The 19,963-nt window shown below is 40.3% G+C and overlaps 1 protein-coding gene across 1 annotated transcript in view; it reads right to left on the bottom strand.

The window, feature by feature from the left end:
* The window catches only part of GRIN2D (glutamate ionotropic receptor NMDA type subunit 2D), a 335,290-nt gene that overhangs the window by 298,515 nt on the left and 16,812 nt on the right, over window positions 1–19,963 (bottom strand). Inside the window, exon 2 of the mRNA XM_066607728.1 lies at window positions 2,147–2,595. Coding sequence (XP_066463825.1) covers window positions 2,147–2,572 — 426 coding nt within the window. The 5' untranslated portion in view covers window positions 2,573–2,595. The remainder of the gene's footprint in view (window positions 1–2,146; window positions 2,596–19,963) is intronic.

The raw sequence follows: 19,963 nt of genomic DNA, 5'->3' as shown, positions 1-19,963 counted from the left end.
AGAAATTCATAAAATATATTTGTGGAATTAACAATATAATGGCACAAACTGAGATGCACAATGGTCTGGACAAGTTTCTTGTTGACTTCAAAGCTTCCTTATGGAAAGTCCATGTCAGATTTTTACAATGTCACTTCCAACTCTCTTTCTCACAGGGCACCATTAAAGTTGGACATGATCCATGGTAGTGCTATCATTTTATTTCTAATAACAGGCAACTCTGTGTTATCGTGGAGCCCTAGCATTAATGCAACGAAAGTGAAAAACATTTGTTTCCTAAAATCAAATTACATGCCTCTTTTTTTTTAAACATGTTAACATTTCTGTTTGGTTATTTACAGTTTTGCTGTTCAAAAGTCTCAAAACCCTTGAATGACAATTCCTGCTTAAGCTGTAATGACAGTTGTATTGGTTGGCGCCAAGATTCCACAGAAACCAGTATAACATAGATTTGCGAAAAACACATGATATAGTTCTTTATGAAATTTACTTCAGTATGTATGACTGAGATAGGGAAAATAAATTGTGAGTCCCGTTGTAAGTTGTAACAAGTCGTGAGTGATGGCAATCTGTAATAGCGGTGCAGAATATGCTGGAGCTGTATAGCAACAGAAATAAATTAATAATAGTAATTTTTTAGCACTTTGGTAGAGGTCAGTTCATGAAGATAGTATATTTATATTCTGTTTTAGAATTATCATTATTACTATTTTCAGTGCAAATATCCCAATTCAGCTTCTGAATTACAGATAAAATAAGCAGCTTAAAGGAACTCGCTGGTTTCGGGACAAAATTCTGTCCAAAGGCCGAAAGGTGGAAAGGATCTATTACTGCTAGATGATCTTGTTGGCCGTCCCTCCATACCACTAGTTCCAAATGCCGTTTTCAGGTAACCAAGATGCCTTTGTCATTTTTTAAGCACACTATACACTGCTCTGTGATTAGCCAGCACTGATCCCATGACCAGTGCTAGCCAATCACACAAAAGGTATAGTGAATTGGTAGTCCTAACACTTACAATGCCCTTTGTGTGATTAGGCAGTCTAAAGATGGCAGCTTCCATCTTGGTCACCTGAAAATGGCACCCAGAACTAGAGGAATAGAGATATTTCCAAGAAGATCATTTACAGGTAACATACCCCCCCCCCCCCCCCACCACCACCTTCCGATCCTGGACAGAATTTTGTTTCAAAACCTCAAAGTCGCTTTAAGGTTAGTTTCATACACAGCATTTCTTGGAAAAATGCCACAGCAGTTTTTGATGCAGCTTTTTGAGACAAAGCGAGACATGGTTCCAGTAGGAGGGAGAAGTATAAGTCCTAACTTTATATTTCCTATTCCTTTTGAATTCACTTTTGGCTTTGGCTTATATAAATACATGGAAAACTGCCACAGAGACTGTGGGTGAAACCCAACTACTTATCAACACAGTACATCCGGGATCATTTCTGTTTTCACATGCGATCAATCAAACCCCCGTATCAGTGTCTACAGTGATAGTATACCTGGTTTTATATATATATATATATATATATATATATATATATATATATATATAATAAATTAGTAATTTAGCTGTTTAACAGAAGATTATGACAGAAGAGCTGAATTATGCGATTTGCAGTATAGCGCAGGTAGAATGTTACCCTCCCTCTTATTGTTTTACATTACATGTTATAATTTTACAAGTAGTTGGAATAAGATTTACATGAATTGTTTCTTTCCTGTAAATCATCCCTAGCAAATCAGTTTGATAGAACAACCAAGGTCACTTACTGGACATGATAGAAAGCCTGTCATATTACTATTCAAGACAAGGGAGAGATTTTCTTATGTAGATACAGTAGATGTGCTTTGGCCTCATACATCTTTCAACAAACTAGTGGAGAACATTCTCTAGGAATCCTAACTGCTACGTGGGCAGGATGTAAATGTTCCTCGTCCCAATCAAGAATTCTTACAAATGCTGTGAAGCTATTTTACAGAGTTTTTCTGAAGTGCATTCTCCCATCCCCTCCCAATGTTGCAATATCTAAATTTATAGTTTCCGTAACTCCTTGGTACAAGAGAAAGATTACATGTTCATTGATTGTAACAGCTGCTGTTCTTACATTTTCCTTAAAGAGAAAAAAGCACTTGCACATACCTTAGGTGTCAGCACAATTGCAGATCCTCCATTAATGCCAATAATCGGCATAGATGTTTGTGCAGAGATGAAGTCAAGGATCTGAGCAACTGATTCTGTCCTTGTGTCATCTTCAAAAACAACCCCGTGAATTCTCAGACTGGAGAGCACATCACATATTTGCAGGATAAGGCTGCGGGGATTTGTGTCATTAAGTATTACAGGAATAGGATTCACTTCCATAGAAAAATTGCGAAAAGCTGAGGGTGAAAAATGGGCACTCTCTGGTGGGTAAGAGGTACCACTAAATATTATGGCCACATTAAGGGATCGTGGAGTTTCTTCTCGGGATTCTAGAAAAGGACTGGCGCATGCCAGGGCCATCAAAAATAGCATCCTAGCAGCAGCGGGCACAAAGGCAGTGTTCACAGCTGGTGGAAAACACATCTCGAAGGCTTTTGGCTGCCACTCTAAACAAGAAACAAAGAAGAACAAGTGTTACAAAGAATTACACAAATTGCAAATGAATGGGGGATATCAAAAAATAACATCTTAATTTCACAAGTAATTCAATTAGTGACAGATTTTCTGATTTATTTGCACAGACTGAATGTGTTACTGCTTACGCTTGTAATGCTTCTTCTACAATTCAAGTCTCACTGTTGGTTGTATCAGTGGGTATATGTATTTAAGGATGCAAATCACACATACACAATTGTATCGAATTTCCTGTACATAGAATTCATTATGTGAGAAAATTAGTAGAACTACCAGCCATTGTACATTAAAGAGGTTGTCCTTTCTGGATAATTCCTCTTTGTATGAAAGCTGCCCTTGCAATCAGCTGATCCCCATAGGTATGGATGCTAAAAGAGAGGAAAAACCATAAGTGGTAATTTATTTACGTATTTCCCCTGCAGGAGGCAGATGTAATATTACATAGCACTCAATGAATTAGACAAGGTGCCATGTAATATATGGTAGAGTAAGATCCCCTCAGTAACATCCATATGGCCCAACAGGGATTACTTTAGATTAGTGTTTATGTTTAAACATAAACAATATTAATACAAAAAGTGCTTAAAGTTTTTAACTAATTTTAGTAATTTGGTCCACCAACTCAGATCTCATTCACTGGGAATGCATATGCATATATGTAATTGCTTATATGAACATTTTCACACAGTAAGTAGTCCCAGGACTAGTTAAAATCCACTAGTGTCCCATAATTACCAACCAGACCTTTTTTGGGTGAAATGTTGTTTTCCCACATAGCAAAGCAAGGACCAAAACAGATTACAAGCTTTCATGAACAGGCCTTTCACCACGAATGTATGTAAAGTACACTGTACAGCTTTGGTAAACAGCTGATTGGTCAAGGATTGAGGATAGGTCATCAATACTTCGGTACCATTTAAACTATGAACCTGTAGAGGATATCCTGCAGGTAATAAAAACAGCACAATAAAAAGACAGTCGCAAATGAGTGAGAAAACTTTACTTATGGACTCTCCCCTAATCCATGGGACTAGAACACAGTGTGCTGTATCCTTATTATTACTATACTGGATTGCCTCTTTATTCGTATGTTACACAAAATATATAGCAGTGACGTTTCTCTCCACAGCAATCTAAACCCACATATGCTCACGATAATCCAGCTCAGGATGTGAGGATGGTTGAATAACCCAGGTGATGTGACTGTAATAAAGCCCCAGACGAAGCTGCTCGAGATGGGCTGGATACTACCATACCTGCCACAAGGTCAAGTTTGGCAATAAGTGTTTTATGCCTCTTATGAGTACAATGCAACCTGTGAGCTTTGATTGCTGCCATGAGATGTTTCAGGACCAGAGGCCACATATTTTCTCTTGCTAGATTCTGGGATTTTGTGTGGCATAAGGATGAAGAGGGTAATCCAGGATAATGATAATATACAACACACTGTGTCCTATTCACACGGAGAGACTCCTCAAGTACTGTTTTGTCACTTATTTGTGACTGTCCCTTTATTGTGTTGAGTCTTTTAGTTGCAAGAGGTGCTGAGTAGGTTTGATATTTAAACAATATTGGCTGGGAAGGCAACCCTCTTCTGTACAAATCTTGCTGTGCTCCTTAGCTGAAACATATTCACCGTACAGGCAATAAACATTTTATTGAATAGTTTAGTACCAGAAAACCCTTTTAAGTAGATTAGAGATGGACATGTTTCCAGTAAAACATTATTGACAACAACTGCAGAACTCCCATCTTGCTTTCTGATTTTGTAATGGTCCAATTTGAGATATTATGGCCAAGAGGTCACCATAGTATGATCTTTGTCACCATGTATCGCACATATCTGTATAGGTTAAAGCCAAGGAAACTGTTGCTGTAACTATGTTGCTGTATGCTAACAAGTCATTAAAGGGGTTGTACCAAAATGAATTTTTATCCATAGGCTAGGTCTCATTGCTGAGACCCCTACCAATCCTGAGAACAGGGGCCATGTTTCCCCCTTTCTCCTCACTACAGGCTTGCTGCAACCCTCACAGGGAGAAGGAGATTGAATGGAGCAAGTACCACACATGAGGGTTACCACTGCATTCATTTTTAATCGGACTGTCGGAGATAGGTGACTAAAAGCGCCATGGAAATGAATGGAGTTGTGGCCGCATATGCAGAGCCTCAGCTCCTTTCACTCTTACATCACAATAGGTGGGGAATCGACCCCACAGTGATGAAAGAAGGGGAACAGAGGACCCCGATTTTAAGGATTGGTGGGGTCTCAGTGGTAAGACCTGCACCAAACAGACTTTTATCACCCATCATATGGATAGTTGATAAAAGTCTATTACGGTAAAACCTCTTTAACTAAAAATGTCACCAGGTATTATACACCTAATATTAGCAGAATAGAGACTGAAAGATGTTAGTTTAGAAATGGGAAAAACGTTTTGATGCAGGATGTAACATAATGATCTATAATCAGGTAAGTGCACATTTAGGTCATCGGAGAAGAAGAGTGATGATTTCAGTTGCCGTATTTTTATTTAATGATGCATTGCTTTTATAATCCCCCATTTTACTCTTGCCATTACTAAATTCTTAAGAATTTTAGTGACAGGGAGAAAAAGTAGTAAGCCTGCTGATTCCAGGGGGACATAAATACCTGCCCATCCTAGGAGCGGATTGATTGGACGTCTAAGACTCTTAACCCCCTGTGCAGTTCCTGCAATAGAATTTCCCTATAGCTCTTGCGGCAGTGAATTTCTTAAGCTTGAATATTGACTCTGCCATAAGGATGACCTTCTCACATCCCCTGAGAAATACATCTTATTCCTTGACTCATCTACTTAGTCTTCTTTCTCAGCTCTCAAAATTCTGCTAACCATTTTCCACAAGCATTTCTTTTAAGACAGCTATTTGCATGAACATGAACTTCAAGTCATGTTTCTTTTCCATTAATGTCTTTAAGATAAGACCAGATGGATTTGTAGAACAGACAGGAATTGCTGAATGTACAGACATTTATAATTATTGGGTAGTGATCCGCAGAGCGTTACAGCACATTTTGTGGAAAGAAATGTTTTTTTTCTTCCTCCTACTGTGAAACAAGCACATCTAATATAGCTCATGATTCTTTTGTCTTCTAGTAAATCATTACAAACAAATCACTTGCAAACTGCATCATATCTATTGAAAACAACAACAAAAAAAGCTTTTAGCGAATTGTTTGCAATGCCAGCAAAAACATTATGACATACTGGAAAAAATAAAAAAAGTCTTTGATCTTATTAACCCCACTTATACCCAAGCTCTAGGTGTAATAATCTGCTTTGCTTTAAAAACTGGTTAGTTGCTTTGCATAGTATATATGAATCATGCCCTCATAAATGTAGCTTCATTGTCTGGTGCCTGAAGCGATCGTTAACAGGACTGGTGCTTCACGCTAATGTGATTTCGAGCATTGTAATACATAATAGTTGAGTTATCATAATGTTTTAAATGTCAAGTTAATGTTTGCTTGATCTGTATATTTCTATAATGCTAAAGAGCTGGGTCACCTTTGGCCAACCTATATAAACATAGAGTATCGAGCAATTGCTTTAAGGGGTTAACCAAGCAGATTTTTTTTTTTAACAGGTCAAAGTGTTGAACAAACATAAAAGAAGACATTCACACCTCACCTGATCAACCACTGCTTTCATTCTACTTGTAAGTTGTGACCAATCTCCCACTGTTCTCTACTTCCTATGCAAATATCATTTTACCATCACTAGGGGCGTGTGACCACTATAACCAATCACCACTCACTTTGGTCAATGATTAACTGCAGTGGTCACATGTTTGTGTGTCAGGATATCATCGCTGCTGCAGCAGAGTTTTAGGCACTGGTGTTACGGGAGCGGTGGGGAATAGGGTGAGGTGCGTGTGGCTTCTTTTGATATTTGTGCAGCACTCTCGCTTGATTTCCTTTTTTCTGCCTGGATAACCACTTTAAAAAGTTATTCATAAATATATATATATATATATATATATATATATATATACACATGCTGTATGATCAGTACCACTCATCTTAGCAATAATATGTTCTGGTGATACAATGCAGAGTTGTGGAGAACAATTGCTGGTAAGGCTAATGAAAATGATGCTATAGGGGAAACATTATAGTAATTGCTTGAGCAGAACCTGGCACTATGAATGAACTGTTAAAAGATTAGTGAATAAAGGTCAACTTTTGAGAAATGACCTCAACAAGAAACATTTTAGACACATAGCACACCCTTTACTTTATAGGCAACACCCCACCAACCTAGAGCTGTAATGGGGTGTTCACATATCTGTAGAATCATGGCTGAGGAATGTGCATCAAAATTTCAGAACAAAATTACATTACAGGGTGAGCACAAAACAAATACAGAATGTGATTCAAGGACTGTTTTGGGGCTCACCCAGTACAATGTTAGTAAGTGGGGTTTAAACAAACCTGTTAAGGCTGGTTACACACTGGCATAGGCGCATTTGTGTTGCATATTTGCACAATGGACATTAAGTTTTTGTGCGCGCTTGTGCATGTCTTAAGGCCCTTTTACACGGGACAAGTGTTGAGCAAACGATGCCCGACACATCCCATATATACTCGCTCCCATGCTGTTACACAGGAGCGAGCATCGCGACAAGCGCGGCCAGAAGAGATGGAGGCAGGGCAGCTGGAGGAGAGTTCTCTCCCCACTCGCCCCTCTCTATTCACTGTAAGCAGCGGCCGCTCAGTACTGCACGGCTGCTGTTTACACCGAATAATGTGTTGTTCGGATTTCAAGTATGCTTAAAACTGAGCGACTGGACAACTCTCATCTACTCATTCTGTTTCTACATGCCTTTACACCCGCGGAAGTGCAGCGTTTTGAACAACCAGAACGATATTCACCCTGTATAAAAGGGCCTTTACTGTATTTTTGTGCATGCATGTCGTGTGTATTTGTTCACGTAAGCATCGATTTCAATGAGCAATTAAGTTAAATTAGTTAAATATGTGCCAAATAAAAATAGAATATGCTGCACATTTTTTTTTTGCACAAACAAAAGGCACACACAAATTATGCTGACGTGAGCAAACCCATTGAAATCAATGGGTTCTATACACTGTGTATTGTATGAGCAAGATTGCGTGCACAATATGCTCTGCAAATGCGTTCATGTAAATGAACTCAAACTCTAAGTGAAAGCGATCTGCGGTGGATTCTAGCCATGCTGTGGATTTTCAAAGCTACATCATACTCTGTTACAGAAAAGCAGATTTCATTGTGAATTTTGGTGCGGATTTACTTGCTGAAAGTTTCCATGATGTCTGCATATACCTTGACTATACCATGACAAACTGAATATAGATCTCACCACTGCAGCGATGTAATGGCATGACTTTGTCTCACTATTACTACCTGTGGCTGTACTCTTCTCGTCACACTGGAGTAGGTCCAACCATAATTTGTATTCATCCTTCTGCAGCAGAAATGCTTAGCTATGTTACACAGATCAAGTGAATTGCATAGAAAACACATCTGTCAGAAGCACAAGGACAATAAACTGACCATCAGAACAGTTAACTTCGGTCCTGTTACAAATGATGGATGAAGCTACTCTCCAAGGTAGCAGATTCATGGCCCTCTTCCTAGCTGACATCTTGCATGTAAAGTCCTGTCGTTCCTGTGTATAGCATACATAGCCGTGAACAGCACCATCTGTTACATGAGCCTTGATTGGTGCTGTCCAAGCACCCAGCAGGCAGGAGAAACACCTCCATTTCCAGGAGTCCAGGTCCCACTTTTTTGGGGTGGGAGTATAATGGATATTTGGAGAGAGTAAACAATTTTACATTAGGCCGCCGGCACACAAACGGGTCAGGAGCCCGCAGTGGAATCCAACCATGTGCCTGGCCAGCCTACCTGTGTACCTGTAATTTAGCAGTGAGCTGCAATCGCACATGCGCAGTACAGATTTTTTTTAAGCCAAGCCTTTTCTGTCAATTGCGGAAGGGCCGCAGGTCAATGGCTTCCATTGACTTCAATTGAAGCCATCTGTGCAGATACAGCACAAAAATAGAGCATGCTGCGATTTTTCCTCCATTTGCAAAAAAAACATTTTTTCCCGGGAGTGTGCAGGGAGAAGCGCTTTCCCATAGCTTGCTATGGACGGTATTTGCTGCGGATCTGCGGTGAGGACGCCTGCTGCAGATTCCGCAATGCAAATCCTTTTGTGTGCAGGAGCTCTTAGTATGATACCCTAATATATATATATCTACTAAAGGTAGAGGCTAAAATAAAAGTTTCTTCTGGTTCTGTAAATTATAGAGCAGAACATTTCTCTTGACCTCTGTCAGCATTGCTGATTAGCTGAGAAGTATCATATGCCTGACTGCTTAGATGTAGCACGCTATATTAGAATTTAACACTGGCGTACCATATGGCCAAGTGTGGTGTAACAAGTTAAGGGCTCGTTCAGACGAGCGTAGTTTTCATGCAGCTAGCAGCACAGCACAGTATGCACTTCTCTAAGGAACCCTTAGATTCCTATAGGAGTGTTCACATGGATGATTGTTAGGCGGGCGAAACTGCATGCACCTAACAAAGATAGGACATGCAAGTTCTATGCGCGCATCTAAAGGTCCGTACTGCTAGGAAAAGATAGGACCTGATCTATCTTTGGTGCGCGCTGCGCAGGACTTTCCATTGACTCCTATTGGGAGCTGGATAGCATGCAGCACGCACCTGCAATTGTGAGAACGGGCAAAATATGCCTTTTATGCTGTTCACGCGATTTGTGCATGAGTGAAAGACGATTGTTTTGCTCTGCTATTTGTGCGCAAAAACTATGTTCGTTTGATCGAGCCCTACAGGACAGTCTACACAACTGTCCTCTCACTTCTTCTCAGGTGACCAACTTAAAGCATTGTTTGATATAGAATATTTTTCTCCTATTAACTTTTATTGCATCAATTATCATAACTCAAATCTAGTGTTTGTCCAACAGTCACGATATTAGACCTTAGACCGCTTCTGACATTCACATAGTGCTGTCTATGAGGTACTTTATTAAAGTAGTTCCTTTCCCCCTCAAATGTATGTGTAGCAGCTATGATTTCTGACAACACAGCACTTGTCATGTTTTCAAATTTTTTATTAGTCATGTGTTTCTACCTGCCTTTCCAATAATGACTAGTAAAAGGAAATTATAGTACCAGTGTTTCTGGTCGCACAATGCGTCACACAGCTTTGCTACATGGTACATTCATTATGATCTGCACACATTGCACACACAGCTCTACTAAATACATCCGTATTTACACACACTACACAAATAGCACATTACACACAGCTCTACTACATGCATCCTGACCCCACACACCACACAGCTCTGCTACATCCATCCTGATTTCTACACATTACCTACACAGCTCTGCTACATGGTACATCCATTATGATCCCCACACATCATACACACAGCTCTACTACATCCATCCTGACCCCACACATTACACACACATCACATCACACACACAGCTCTACTACATCCATCCTGACCTCACACATTACACACACATCACACACAGCTCTGCTACATCCATCCTGACCCCACACATCACACAGCTCTACTACATCAATCCTGATTCCCACATATTACACACACAGCACAGGACACACGCAGCTCTGCTACATCCCGATATACACACACACAGCTCTGCTACATGGTACATCCATTATGATCCCCACGCATCACACACACAGCTCTACGACATCAGTCCTGACCCCACACATCCCACATACAGCACATGACACACACAGCTCTGCTACATGGTACATCCATTATGATCCCCACACATCACACACACAGCTCTACGACATCAGTCCTGACCCCACACATCCCACATACAGCACATGACACACACAGCTCTGCTACATGGTACATCCATTATGATCCCCACGCATCACACACACAGCTCTACGACATCCATCCTGACCCCAATCATCACACACGGCTCTCCTACATCCTGATTCACACATACAAAACTGCAGAATGGCTCCTCCCACAGCAGTGACATGAGCACAGGTCCTTTAGCCTACTGGATCTCTGTGGTGGCGGTAGGTCAGTGTGTTCTGTCAGGAGCAGTGAGTTGTGTCTGAGATAATAATGACTTAGTTGTATTCTCATTTTGTTATTTTTGTCCTCCCCTTTTCAAGAGCCCTAACTTTGTTGTTCTTCTGTTGGTCAGGCTCTGTGTTTTATATATGTTGTAGAACCTTCAATGACGTCACCAGAGGGCAGAGCGATGACATCACCAGGGGTGGAGCATGAGAAGCACTCACATACTAACTGACAAGTGGTCATTAGTAGCTTGATGTACTGATGCACAGATATGATAGACACCAAGCTGGACATGGTGGTTATAAATATATGCAGCCTGAAAGCTTTGCATATTTAGTGGCAGTGATTCAGGAATAAATACTGACAAATACAACAAAAACCATTATGATATAAAACACATAAAAAGGTAAGCTGGTTGTTACACTTGGTTATTATATTTAGTGATGGTAATATATTCAGTTGGTCATCTTCTGTTATCTGATGCTCTGGACTATGTCACATTAAGGGCTCGGTCACGCGATTTGTGACATGCTATTTTTTTACTGTGTCTATACGTGCGCTAAAAAAAATCGCTCATCTGACCGAGCCCTAACTCAGCCGGCTCACAAAATGTAAGTGTCTGTGCTCACAAATATAGCAAATGTTAACTTGAGTCTAAGGTCGCCTCCACACGGGTGGGTCGGATTTCACATGCGGAATCTGGTCCTTGCAGCAGTGGCGTCCAAGCATACCTGCCTTCCTCTTCTCTTCTCTGTACTGCGGATGGTCCGCATGGCAAGCATTCGGACAGGCACAGTACAGTTTTTTTTTTTAAATCCTGCTTTTCCTGTATCATCGCTTAGCGATGACGCGGAATCCACGACCTTTCTCCAATGTCAATTGCAGAAGGGCCACAGATCGGATGGCTTCCACTGACTTCAATTGAAGCTGTCCGCGTGGAATCTGCGCAAAAATGGAGCATGCTGCGATTTTCCATCTGCGAGCGGGAACCGCAATTGGTTTCCGCTCATGTGCATGAAGAATCACTTTTCCATCGAATGCTATAGACGGTATTTGCTGCGGAATCCAAAGGCGGACACCCGCTCTGAAATCCGCAATCCAAATCCGCCATTGTGTGCATGCACCCTAAATGTGTTAAATAAACAGTTGCAGTAAACTAGACTTTTTCAATGGCTTTTGTATTGTATGTAAAATGTTAGCTGCGACTGTACATTTAACTCATTAAAGAGTTTTTCTGGTCAAATACTATTGATGACCTATCCACAGGATAGGTCATCAATAGTTGATCGACTTGGATCCACCGCTCAGGACTCCAACTGATCAACTGATTGGGCGCCCACTGTCAGCACCACAACACAGGGTATGGAGTGGAAGCAGATAGCTCCAACCAATGTGTAGTGGCACTGGTAATTGCAGTCATTGCTCTTACTACTGTGTAACTATAGGGGATGCGGTTGCACCTAGGCATAGGAGCCTTAGGGGGCCCATAAGGCCTCTCTTCTCCATATAGGGAGCCCAGTACTATGAGTAAAGGATTATAGTTGGGGGCCGTATTACAAGTTTTGCATTGGGACCCAAGAGCTTCAAGTTACTCCACTGGATCTCACTGATTATAATGAAGCATGGGGCTTACCTTCAGTGCCTGTGGATTTTGGTCCAGAATTTACCGCAGCTTGCAGTGCATTGTGTGCCCTATTCCTTCCCAAGTGAAAGGTCCCTTATGTGATGTGCTTTAAGAGTGGTTTATTTACACTTGTATTGCTTTATGATGGTGTTGTGCTGTGTTAAGACAACAGCTTTTTAATGGGTTAAGACAAGATAACCTTCTGTGCCACTTTCAAGCTAAAATATGCTGCATCTGTAACTGAACATTCCTAGAGCTTTAAGGCTGCGTTTATTAGGGCAGTTCTTCTTAATTTTTTTTCTGTTGTTTTTGAAGTCAAAACCAGGAGTAGAACAAAAAAAGAAGTTGTAGCCATCCTTTATTCTTTCCCTACTTTAATGATCCTTACCCGATATTGCTTTCAAAATTCACATAAAAAACCTGAACAAAACCTGCTTATGTGAACACACCATTAGGAGGGATGCATGCATTGCTAAGAGATGCAGTTAACAGAGCACAACATAGTATAACTAATATAAATAAGCCTACATGCTTTTTCTTGCACCACACTTTGACCCCTTTGCTGTAACTTTGGTGGATGACGTTGGTGTCATTAGATGACACACAGGCTCACCGCTGCTGTAAAATAATCAAATGTGAGTTTAATACATGCATGGACCTGTTAGGCGGGTTGAAAGTTACAATGTTAAGTCTATGGGTGTGCGCTGCTGTGCTTCAGGTATGCGGTGGAATGAGTGAAGTGTTGCTAAGCAACATAGCATACACTGCTAAACTGCACCATACACTGCCCAACCACCAAGGTGCCCATGTAATGCCTGCAGTAATGCCCCTGCCACTCACCCACTCGGTTGCTGTCCCTCCTCCGCCGGTCACCTTGCAGCTGTGACTCTTCACGGACAGCAGGGAGCAGAGCACTGAGGGGGGGATAGCAGCTGCACAGGCTCCATGACTCGCTGCTCCACGGCCCTGCACACCCGTCACATGGACACTTCCTAGCTAGCGGTCCAGTACCTCTATTGTCTGCAGGGGAGCTTCTCAGGCTCTCTCTCACAGGCTCTCTCTAGAGCAACAGAGAGAGATAGCGATAGAGATACAGAGAGAAACAGACAGGCAGAGAGAGCAATAGAGAGAGAGAGAAAGACAGCGAGAGAATGCGAGACACAGAGAGATAGCGATAGAGAGACAGAGAGAAACAGATAGAGAAAGCAATAGAGAGACAGAAAAACATAGATAGAGCAACAGAGAGACAGAGACAAAGAGCAATAGACAGACAGAAAGGGAGCAATAGAGAGAGAGATAGAGACAGACAGAGAGAGCAATACAGAGACAGACAGAGAGAATGATAGAGAGACAGCAAAACAGAGAGAGAGCAATAGACAGACAGAAAGAGAGCGATAGAGAGACAGAGAGCAATAGACAGAGAGAGCAATAAAGAGACAGAGAGAGTGATAGAGAGACAGAGAGCAATAGACAGAGAGAGGGCAATAGAGAGAGAGAGAAAGACAGCGAGAGAATGCGAGACACAGAGAGATAGCGATAGAGAGACAGAGAGAAACAGATAGAGAAAGCAATAGAGAGACAGAAAAACATAGATAGAGCAACAGAGAGACAGAGACAAAGAGCAATAGACAGACAGAAAGGGAGCAATAGAGAGAGAGATAGAGACAGACAGAGAGAGCAATACAGAGACAGACAGAGAGAATGATAGAGAGACAGCAAAACAGAGAGAGAGCAATAGACAGACAGAAAGAGAGCGATAGAGAGACAGAGAGCAATAGACAGAGAGAGCAATAAAGAGACAGAGAGAGTGATAGAGAGACAGAGAGCAATAGACAGAGAGAGGGCAATAGACATACAGAGAGAGAGCGATAGAGAGGCAGACAGAGAGAGTGATAGAGAAACAGACAGAGAGTGATAGACAGAGCAATAGAGAGACAGAGAGAGAGAACGATAGAGGAACAGACATAGAAAGCAACAGAGACAGGCAGAGAGAGTGCTAGAAACAGGCAGAGAGAGCTAAAGAAAGACAGAGAGAGTGATAGAGACAGAAAGAGATAGAGCGATAGAAAGAGACAGACAAAGACGGAAAGAGAGAGGCAGAGCGATACAGAGACAGACAGAAAAAGAGAGAGAGAGAAACAGGCAACAAAACAGACAGAAAGAGAGACAGACAGAAAGACAGACAATGAGAGAGACAGACAGAGAGAGATTGACAGAGAAAGAAACACATAAAGAGAAAGACAGACAGAGAGAAAGACAGACAGAGATGGACAAACAGATAGAGATCTGTAGGCTTTTTTTTATATTAGATATCTGCTCCAAATACAAAGTAGCACTCTAAATAATAACCTAACCAAGCAGATTTAAAAGTTCACACCAACCATTTTTTTTTTTACATTTTATGTTCGCCTAGGAAACATCAGGTTAATCTAGCTATTTGAATTACCCTAAAGTGAACTTCCATGTTGTTTTAGTTCCAACATTTAGTACAAATTGATTTCTAACTATGTCTTTCATTTTCCCATGCAGAGCTCCAAGTCTGTTCCAAAGATATAAAACTCTGCAATCAATAAGAGAAACTCAGGAGTTTACTATTTACATTGTTTTTATGTAGCGCAATTTAAAAAGAGTATTCAATATCCTCCTAAGCCACCCCCACTCAACCCCCGGCAAAATGTAATCACTTAATGGCAAGCAGGGGATTTGGGGCTCTATATCAGTAAAATAGAGCTCTTATTCAGAAATCAGTAGTTACAAGCATGACTCAGTATTACAACTTTAGAACAGAGAAGTAACTTTCTGAAAAGTTTGGTGATCTATCTGCTGAACTTGATACTATCATCCTGCAGTGTACACTGGGATTGCAGATATCCTATAAGTTTCTTAACTAGGCAAAATCTGCCCATTTAAAACTTCCCTCAGTGGAGAGTGAGTAATACAAAATAACGTTTACTAAAACTAAATTATCATTACTTTGAAATGTGATTTTTTTCCCTTTGATAAATGACCTCACTAGGATGCAACAATGGCCCCAGGGGATTCTGGATAGTTCCCAAGAGATTCTGGGAGAAGATCCAACTCCAAGCTGTTCTATAAATACTTAACATCACATCATTTGAATAAGTGGAGAGGCATTTTCTTGTTCTGTTAAGCCAAAACAACTACTTACTTGGTGTACATTATTTTGTAATTAACTGTGATTGTCACCCCAAAGTGTCTTGTCGGTACAGTGAAAGCATAAATATATGAAAATAGCTCCATATAGAATCATTACAATTGTCATTAAGTTTTCTTCTTGTGAACTTATGCAATCAAGAGTATTGGATCATTTTCTACAGCAGAAGAACACAAGGAATCAGTACTTCGTTCATCAGTTTCACCGTAATTCCTCTATAACAACCATACATTTGGAAATGAAAGACAGGGATATGTCTGATGGGAATCATTTTGCTTCTTGCTTGCTTTTTGTTCATGACAGTAGTAGCCATAAACATGTGAATTAGCTCATATTTTACAGGATGGATGTAGGGTTGCTTTCAGATGGGCATCTTCATTAGGAAATATCCCAACCCTAGCCTCCTTGGAAGTGCTAGATCTAGTGGCACATGACTCCAACCACTGGCGTAACTATAGGGGATGCAGAGGATGTGGTTGCACCAGGGCCCATAAGGCCTCTCTTCTCCATATAGGAAGCCGAGTACTATGAATAAAGCATTAAAGTTGGGGGCCCTGTTACAGATTTTGCATTGGGGCCCCGGAGCTTCAAGTTACACCTCTGCGTTAAAGGATTAAGAGAAATTGGGGCACCGCAAGATAAACTTTTGCACCCGGGCCCATGAGACTTTAGCTACGCCCCTGACTCCAACATTCTGGTTTTTATAAATCTGGACACTATCCATGCAGGGTTGGTACCTTTTCTGTCCAACAGAACGTCTTCACTGACACAGTGAATCAAAATACCTATGCCTTTAAGGGTTACATTAAAGGCATTAACCGGGCTTTAAAAATCAATCATATATCCTCAGAATTGGCCATCAGCATCTGATTGGTTGAGGTCTGCCAATTGATACCCCAATAATTAACTGATAAATTATTACATCAGGCACATAAATGTACACTGATGTAATACTGGCTCAAAGGCCAAATCTTCACAAGGTCTACATTTCTAAAAGAGAATTATGTTTCATTATTAAGCATTGCACTTAACAATATGTTTTTGCTTCTCTTACATTAGCTACATTCCAGTCTTTACTTTTCTCTCTTATACTAATGCAGTTAACAGCAGTTAAATTAATTTTCATACATAGAGCATACATAGAGTTTGAGACCTTTATGCTTAAAACTCTATTATGTTATCTTTTGCACATTATTTATTGCTTTTACTTGTAGAATGTCTGAATATTGTCACCATGGTTTGGTCTAATCCATTAATATTAATGAGCTCTTCTTGTGACCTCCATTCCTAGGTCATATGAACTCATGAATATTCAGATTAGTGACGTGCAATCACATGGTATTCTCTTGTTCAATAATTGGTTGCTCTGCATTGAAATAGGGGGCAGCACACATTTGAGTTCAAAACATGTCTGTCTGTGGGTTCAATGAACGTTTAATCTTTTTGAAATTAAATAACACATTAAATTTTATTCTCCACCCCCCCCCCCCCGCCTTGTTCTTCTGCATTTGTAGCTGTTATTCATGCTATGTAGTTGGAGTTGGATCCATGCATTTTGGAATTGGAGTTAATTGTTGGCCAGTTGAGCTGTTTGTTTTTTTTTATATTTATGTGTATTCTTGTAGAAGCCCCTTTACATGTCTATTTCCTGCTCCCTGTACTAGCACTATTCAATGATATGGGCCACAATATTTCCGAAATACTGCAGGTACTTTTTGTCTCACATCCACTACTTTAGTTTCTCTATGCCCTCTATCCAACTCACTATACAGGAACAGGACACCGCTTATATTTATCCCTTGCGACACATGGGCAGCATCACTAAACATCTCTAGTGCCCACACATTGCTCCTTTCCCAATGGCATTCCTATAACAATTCGGCCGTACTCCACCAAGGAGATGGTAAATAGGAGATAGAAATGTCTTGTCTAAGATTTCAACATTATGCCAGTTGTTGCCAGTGCATGACCAGTTGTATGCTTACTTAATTTGAAAGTAAAAAGTGTATCCAAACTAAGATGGGCTACCACACTAAAATTAGTGGAGGCATTCCTGTAACACACAGCTGATAGACAAAATGGACATGGATTCTTTAGAGTTAGAGATTCCTTATACACTCTTCACTACATTATCATTAAACTGTCTTGAGGTGAACATGAAAACTTCTGACAGTAGAGGCAACAGCCGTATGACTAAAAGTCAATTTGGCATTGAGTAATGGTTTGATGGAGACCCATTTCCAACTAAAGCAATACCCTGAACCAGGTGGCCTTTACAAACAGGCAGTGCTTGTAGAAATGGTGGCAGCCTACGTTGACTCTGACCCAAGATAAACTCCAATGTCAGGTTACCATGGCCTTCTGGGTCAAAAGACTTGATAAGTACCCCCAATGAACTTAGTTCGCCATGCAGATATTAAACTGCTCCACTGCAAGTGTTTTTCAAAGTAGGTCATGAGTGTGGCAGATAGAGTCCTAACCCAGAATGCATACAGTTTTGTGTAATATTTGACAGAGAGTTGAAGAAAAATCTTTAAATTGGCCCTTCCAGGTATTTTCTTGTGATTATTTTTACCTTCTAGTTTATATCCAAATCCTTACAATATGTCTAAATATTCCATATCTCTATATGACCAATATAATGGTTAATAATTTACTGCCAAGCCACTGATAACGCCATTTTGTAATATTATACTTATCTCTACCTACCATTCTGTATTTGTTATGTTTTCTTATATTACAGGGAACCTTGGATATTATTTTTAAGGGTGATGTTGTAAGTGATACTAATTGGCGTTTTCTGGCCAGGTTTTCATATGTATACAACAATTTTCTGTCACTAGTAGAATTAATCAAATAGACACAATCATAATAACTAACCAATTAATAAAGTGGCCAACACCAAGATACAATTTAAAACTTAGAGTAGATTTCAAAGAGCAAAACAATCTCAACCCAGAAGGCAATGAAATGCAATAACTCAGGTTGGCGTACATCAAAACACTCATCCTAGCTGTACTCAGACATCTCGCTGTATAAATATCTGCCACACACAGCAGCTCACATACAGCAATTTATTTTGCACTGGCATTGACCTTCTGCAGAACCCATGAACAGTCAGCCTTCCTTATCGTTGTTATGCCAACATAAGTACATCTCAATAATATAGCTCATACTTATTGCACTTTCTAATATCTGAATACATGATAACCAGGATACGTCTCTTCAATCTTAAAATCCTATACTAAGTCAAAGTACCTATATTTTTTTATGGAACATCAGCTTCCTGACCCATGCAAATGTACTGGAGCTTTTCTAAGTAGATAGTCACCCAAGTGAATGGACCACCCATGTGTATTAGGTTGGTTTCAGATGGTCCTAATGATGCTGTATTTTAGCATTCGTGTTACAGGATCACTATGAGTGCTATGGGGCAAGGGAAGTGTTTTTCTGATTATGAAGTTGGTGAATGAAGAAGGGATAATTATACACCAGTCCCCTTCTTGCCTCTGTCTGGTCAACAGTAATTAGCAAATAAGTGAAAATTTGCTTTGCTGGTATTTTACCAATGCACAGATTTTCTAAAAATCAGGAAATTAAAAAATAGTTGAAAAACATTTACACAGTATCACTCATCATTATGCATTATGTTGCTAGGGGCTGAGCTGAGTTTTTACTAGTAGGACACAGGAAACTGGTTGCATTATATACCACTACAGTATATCACCCACAACAGGTCACATAGTTTACAGGATATAGAACATGATCAATAGGTTATGGCCCTAAGAATGTATTTACAGATCCCCAAAATAAAGATATTATTTAGTGCATATCATTTTATCTAGAAAATCGGTGAGGCAAGCTCTAATAGATTGATTGGGCCTATAGGAACTTGCCCTATATTGTTTTATAACAAAACCTTTAACTTTATATCTAAAGAATAGAGTTCATTATGCCCACTCTTCTATTTAATTCTTAAAGTAGTTGATAACTATTTAGAGTAGTGCTGAGCAAACCTTTGAAAAGTTTGGTTCAGCTGGTTTGGCAAACTTTTGCAAGAAGTTTGATTTGGTCCAAATTAGTTTTAGCCAAAGCGGATGTTTTACCTTAAAACTGGTATATAACACTGTCAAAGAGCCATAAAGGCCCTGTATAACACTCCGAGAAGGTTTTTTTGGCTCTCAGGGCTTAGTCACATGGGCGCCTATCCGCTCGTGTTTCTGCAGGATAAAACGGCTGCACCGCGTGCATGACCGGCTCCATTGCCAACCATGTGTTCTTTCACCGGCCGGTGCGGAGAGTCATCCGCACCTGCAGTGCAGTGGTCAGAATCGTACAGAAACACGGGCGGATCGGCACCCGTGTGACTAAGTGCTTAGACAGTGTTTAAAAACTGTGTTCGGAACTAGTTTAG

The sequence above is a fragment of the Eleutherodactylus coqui genome, chromosome 6 (genome assembly GCF_035609145.1).
Source record: "Eleutherodactylus coqui strain aEleCoq1 chromosome 6, aEleCoq1.hap1, whole genome shotgun sequence".
Lineage (NCBI taxonomy): Eukaryota > Metazoa > Chordata > Amphibia > Anura > Eleutherodactylidae > Eleutherodactylus > Eleutherodactylus coqui.
This window is presented reverse-complemented; position numbering and strand designations above follow the sequence as displayed.